Genomic DNA, 6314 nt, shown 5'->3' on the forward strand with positions numbered 1-6314 from the left:
GGGAGCAGGAGGGCAGCTTCAGTGTCCAGACGCAGGGATGGATGCTGGGGCCCTTGAGGTCACCTTCCCTCGAGCAGAGGTAGGTGCTCAGGGTGGGGAGCGGGGCTGCTGAGGCCGATTTCTGGGCAGTGTGTCACCCAAGAAATACCCTGAGGTTTCCTGACCTGGGTCAAAATTGGGAATCCCCACTGCGGACACACCCTCTCGTGTTATTTTACAAATTTATCTATGTATTTATTTTTGGTTTGAGACAGTGTGTCAGTAGTTCAGGGTGGCCTTGAACTCACTACACCGCCCACAACTGGCCTTGAGATCCAGCCATCTTCCTGCCTCAGCCTCCCAAGTGCTGGGATTATAGGTTTGTGCACCTTACCCAGCTCCCGCTCTCGTTTTGTAAGTGGTGTGCCTGAAGTTTTCCGTCCAGTCACTATAACCTTAATTATCTTACTTATTGCTCATCCTTAAAAATGAGATCCTTTAGACAGGTAGCCCCAGGGTTCTCATTTCCTTGTCTCAGGCCTCTGTCCCCCAGCCCTGCCTCCTCTTACCCTGCCCCTGTACCTAGCGGAGGATAAAGGCAGCGTAGGGGAAAGATCAAGGACTTGGGTAACATTCAGGTGTCCCAATTTGGTGATACTGGATCAGTATTTCCCTTCTAGTGGTCTCAGTTTCCTCATCCCAGACTGCCTGGGTCCTAGGCCCTGATCACCCCAAGATCTATAGAGCCGAGGAATTTTGAGGGGCATCTTGCATGCCAGGCCAGCAACTTAGTCTTCAGTCCATTGAGGTTGTTTCCAGGCAATGTGGAAGATGTCAGAACACAGACCTTTTAAAAATTTAATTTTAAGGGGAGGGGATGGGATAAAATAAAATTTAATAAATTTATTTTATTTTATTTTTTGCGGTACTAGGAATTGAACCCAGGGATTTACACTGAGTGACACCCTCAGCACTTTTTCTTTTATTTAAAAATTATTTTAATTTTAAATTTTAAAGCAAGATCTAAATAAATTGCTTAAGGTGATCTCAAACTTTCTATCATAGCACTTGGGAGGCTGAGACAGGAGGATCTCTGTGAGTTTGAGGACTGCCTAGGCTACATAGTGAATTCAAAGCCAGCCTGAATTATAGAGTGAGACCCTGTCTCACAAAACAAGCAACACTTGTGATCCTCCTGCCTCAGCCCCCAACAGTGCTGGGACTGATTCTCCCCACTATGAAGGCAGGAGCAGGGGCCTTATTGGCTGGGGGGTTTCAGATACCAGTGACCTCACAAAGAATGCTACCGCAGCCTGGGTTTGGGGGAGCCGAGGTAAGGGGCCACTCTGGGCAAGTTCTAGGGGTGGGGTCAGCCTCCGCCAGACCGTACCACCTTGACCCCACCCCCCTGGGAAAAGTCTCCCCTTCTGCTGTAATTCCACAGTTTGAACTTCATATCTCTGATTTAAAGCTGCATTATCTATTATCATGTGGCTGCCCCAGATGAAGGTAAGGCCCTTAATTTGAACATCACAAATTCAAGGTTGAAAGAGAGAAATGCTGAGATGCTGGGTGTGGTGGCGCACACCTATAATCCAGCACTTGGGAGGCTGAGGCAGGAGGATCGCTGTGAGTTCAAGACCAACCTGGACTACATAGTGAATTCCAGGTCAGTCTCAACTACATAGTGAGACCCTGTCTCAAAATTTTAAGAAATTTTTATAGGGCTGTGTATGCAGCTTGGTGAAGAGAAGGCAGAGGACCTGGAGGCCAGGACTTAACCTTTTCTCCAGTGCACCCCTCTGTCCCCACCTGTGTGGAGGGGATGGGCATCAGGCCTTGTGATTGTCCTCCCTGTGGGCCCTCCCTTGCCCTGTCCTGACGGAAATATTAAGAGCAGCAAAACCGCCAGCCCAAACCCCCCACGAGGTGTCCAGCTCAGGTCTGTCAGACTCCAAAGCCCTGGGGTTTTGTTTGTAGCTGGGAATCAGGGGCGTTGCCTGGGTTCCATCGAACTCTTCCCTAGGCAGGGACCTCGGAGTGGTGGAGAGAACAGGAATGAGAAACGGAGCATGTGGTGGTCTCGCTGAGCCATTCTGTGGTGTTCGGAGGAAAACTGGGTTGAGAGGACCTGGATTTGAATCCTACCTTTGCCACGTGCTGAGGCAGAAAGAAAAAAAAAAAAAAGTAGAACAGCAGGGCTTCATCGTTCAACCCCTGCACAATCAGACGGAGCCTGCTGGGCAATCAGGACAGTGGTCTCTGAGGCCGGGAGGTTCAGCTCCCTTAGCCCTTATTCCTGGGCTGGTTTTCAGAAGCTGCTCTGACTTCCTGCTCCCACCAGCAACCTAGGAGACTTCCGGACTGCTCTACTTCCTCATCAACACTTGTTATTTCCATTTAAAAGATGCAAGCCACCCCAGTGTGTGTGAAATAATGCTTACCATGGCCAGGTGTGGGGGGGCGTGCCTGTCATCCTAGCACTTTGGAGCTGGGAGGAGAATCACTGTGAGTTCAAGGCCAGCCCCTGCTACATAGCTCAGGGCCAGCCTGAACTGCATAGCGAGACCCTGTCTTAAGAAAAAAAAAAAAGATATAATATTCACGGTGGTTTTGACTTGCATTTCCCTAATGACTAATGACCTTGGGCACATTTTCCCATGCTTATTGGCCATTCATGTACCTCTGCAGAAATGTTTATTAGAGAGGCTTGCTCAGTTTTTTCTTCAGTGCTGTGGATCAAGTGCTAGACGAGAGTCTGATGGAGCTCTACCTCAGAGCTTGTCCGCTCGGCCCAAGTTGACTAATTTTTTTTGAGACAGGTCTCCCTATGTAGTCCAGGCTGGCCTTGAACTCACTATGTAGCCCAGGCTGGCCTCACACTTTCTGCCAATCCTCCTGCCTCAGCTTCCTGAGTGCTGGGATTATAGGTGTGTGCCAGCATGCCCGGCTTGCCCAATTTTTAATTGGCTTGTTTGTCTCTTTGTTGTTGCATCGTGAGAGTTCTTTTATATTCTGGACATCAGAGCCTTCTGAGGTATATGCTTGGTAATTCTCCCACTCTGTAGTTTATCTTTTTATTTGTAGAGAGTGTCTTTTAATGCACATAAGTTTTTATTTTGATGAATTCCATTTTACCTTCTTCCTCCTCCTCCTCCCTCTTCTTCTTTTTTTGGTACCGGGGAATTGAACTTGGGACTTCACACTGGCAAGGCAGGTGGTGGAACCAGAACTAAATCCCCAACCCTTATACTTTTTATTTTGTTTATGCCCCTGGTGTTGTATTTAAGAAACCATTGCCAAATGGGGAGGTGAAAGCCTTTAATCCCAGCACTCTGGAAAGCTGAGATAGGAGGATCATACATTAAAGCCCAGCCTGAGCAATTCAGCAACTTAATGAAAACCTGTCTCAAAATAAGAAGAGCTGGAGATGTGGGTCAGTGTGAAGGGCCTGATTCAATTCCCAGTGACCCCACCCCACTGCCAAACCTAAGGTCACAGAGATTTACTTCCATGTTATTTTTTCTAAGAGTTTTATCTCTTTCATTTAGGTCTTTTTGATTTGTTTGCTTGTTTTTTGAGACAAGGCCATGTAGTCCAGGCTGGTGTTGAACTCACTATAAAGCCCAAGCTGGCCTCCCACTCAGCAATCCTCCTGCCTCAGCCTCCCAAGTGCTGGAATTACAGGTGTACACCACACATCTGGTTTTCTTTTCTTTTTCTTTTTTTCTTTTTTTTTTTTTTAAACCAAGATTGTGCTAAGTTACTCAGGCTGTCTTGAGTTTGTGGTCATCCTGCCTTAGCCTCCAATGTGGTTGGGATTACAGGCATGTGCCACTTCACCTGGCTCTTTCACCTATTTTTGTTTTTGTATTGCTGGGGAATGAACCCAAAGGCCTTCTACCACTGAGCTACACCCTCAGCCTTTGTTTCTTCTTTGAGACAGGGCCTTGCTAAATCACTAAATTGCCTCTGCTAGGCTTGAATTTGTGATTCCCCCTGCTTCAGTCTCCTAGAACACTGAGGTCACAAGTGTGTGCCCTACATCTGGCTTCTTGTGCTTTTAAAGGAAGTGCCTAGAGGCTCAATTTGGAAATGGTTTGTTGGGAGCTGGCCTAGAGAACAGGAGTCGTCTGCCACCAGTTAGCAGAATTTGGCCAAATGTGGGTGTAGTGAGTAAGAGTGCAGGGTGTGCTCTATCTGGCTCCAGTGATGTTGCAGATTAGGCTGGGACCTAGGGTGGGCCTCCTGTGGGGAGTGGAGCTCCGGGCTGGATTCTCTAGGTCTGAGGTGCTTCTTGTCAGACGCCGTGCACACGCGCACGTGTGTGGGCCTGGCTGTAGGTGTGCCCGGCACTTTCTGGGCTCTCCACTGAGGAACTGGAATTTGTCGCTGGCTCTGCCCTCTGGGGACTCTAGCAGCCCCTTGTCCAGGGCCTGGAGGAGATCACCAAGGTCAGGGAGAGAGGATGGACCCTTCTGCACAGGAGGATCTGCTTAATTAACAGGCTCTGCCCCGCCTATTTGAGCTGGGGACAGAGGACAGCACGCGGTTTGAGGCCACCTGTATCAACGAGTCCCTTTAGTGCCTGCCTTCACTTATCAACCATTCTCTTGCTGGCTGGCACCCTCGTGTATTCCTGTGTATTGATTTGGTACCGGAAATCAAACAGCGCCCCACAGCCTCTGCTCCTCTCCACCCATGCATCTGGCAGAACAGAGAGCAAGCCTGGGTGGCCGGTCACTTCTGCAGACCGAGGTGGAGTAGACGAGGTGGATGGGGGAGCAGGAGAGGTCGGGGAGAGAAGACTTCTCGTAGAAGAGGAAGGGTCGGCCAGGCTGGGGTCCTGTGACCTTCTGCCCAGTGACCCGACCCATGCACCTGCCAGACCACCGGGCTTCCCAGGAGCGTGCTCACTGCCCCGCGGGCTGCACCACTGGGATTTCTCCGGGTTGAAAATGTGCCCCCTTCACTACTATGTCCAGTGTGTGTGTGTGTGTGTGTACACGTGCCTGTGCGCATGGGTGGGAGGGAAGATTAAAATTCAGGCTCCTCTTCAGGTAAAATAATTAAAAATAATGAACATGAAATTCAGTCCGAGGCTTTGGCAAGGGTCCATGAAATCAAAGAGCCCTGACATTTTAAATGCTTTACCTTCAAGGTAAAATCTCCCCTGGGCGCTGATGGTAGGTACGCACTTCCTGTCCTAGGCCAAGGTAAGCTGTGCCGCAGCCACTGGCTTGGGATGAAGGTGGCTCCCACTGTGCGCTGGGCCTCACTGGCCTCTGCCCTCGCTGGGGCTGAATGAGCAGTAATCACTTAGGTAAGGGGCTGGCAGCCGGGTGCTCTGCGCCAGGCGCTGTAACTACAACCTCTCTGAAGACAGAGATTTATACCCTGGAGGAGGAGGACCAGGGCAGGGGAGGAGTCTCCGTCCTGGGTTCACCCAGGCTAGTAAGAAGACAAGCCAAGATTCGAACTCAGGACTACATGGTGACTCCACATCTATGATCGTTCCGAAGCCACACTACCATATAAAGACGCAGGGCAAAATGCGTGCCAAGAGCAAATGACCCAGGGAAGGAGTCAGTGCATAAATGAATATAAAGGAGGCTGGGGCTGTAGCTCCACAGTGCCACATCTTCCCGGCAGGCGCAAGGCCCTGAGTTTGATTTCCGGTACCAAATCAATATATAGGACTACATGACGATTCCAGCCAGCAAGAGAATGGTCGATAAGTGAAGAAGAGATGAAATAGCGAACCCAAACATTTCCCAGACCTTTACTGTGTGTCAAGCGCTACGCAGAGTGGCAGAGGACATGGCGGACGAGTCCTTCCTCTTATGGAACCGATGGTCTAGTGGGGAAAACCGGATGTGTGTGCGGGAAGGGTTGTGAGCAGGGAGCCCTGAGAAGGTACAGGTGGCCCTCGCCTGTGTAGGGCACTCTGGGCCCTGACCGAACAGGCATCAGCTGGTGAAGGGGAGTAAGGGAGGGGAGCCAGCTGGGCAGCCCCGGCCCAGCCAGTGGAGTGGAGAGGGAGAGGGTTATGTGGAGGGGCAGGAAGGGTGTAAAGGGGACTGGATCTCTGTCCTAAAGACCACAGGAAGCCACGAGGGGCCGGGCAGGGGGCACCACAGGGCTGGTCTTGGCTGCTTCAAGGGCCAAGGGAGTGCATGATCTTTCTCCTCTTGGCCTTTGCCTCTGTGTGTAACAAGGGGGCAGTGATACTTGACTTCTAGGAGTCAGCGTGTGTGTGTACGCATGCACCCACACACACACACACACACACACACACACACACACACACACACACACACACACTCGCGCGCGCG

General features: G+C 50.6%; 1 protein-coding gene across 1 annotated transcript in view; it reads left to right on the plus strand.

The window, feature by feature from the left end:
- Window positions 1-1318: 1318 nt before the first annotated feature.
- Mroh7 (maestro heat like repeat family member 7) overlaps window positions 1319-6314 on the plus strand; it is a 58280-nt gene continuing 53284 nt past the window's right edge. Inside the window, exon 1 of the mRNA XM_010610391.3 lies at window positions 1319-1488. Coding sequence (XP_010608693.1) covers window positions 1468-1488 — 21 coding nt within the window. The 5' untranslated portion in view covers window positions 1319-1467. The remainder of the gene's footprint in view (window positions 1489-6314) is intronic.

The sequence above is a fragment of the Fukomys damarensis genome, unplaced genomic scaffold, assembly GCF_012274545.1.
Source record: "Fukomys damarensis isolate Sample0158 unplaced genomic scaffold, DMR_v1.0_HiC HiC_scaffold_23, whole genome shotgun sequence".
NCBI classification, from domain to species: Eukaryota; Metazoa; Chordata; class Mammalia; order Rodentia; family Bathyergidae; genus Fukomys; species Fukomys damarensis.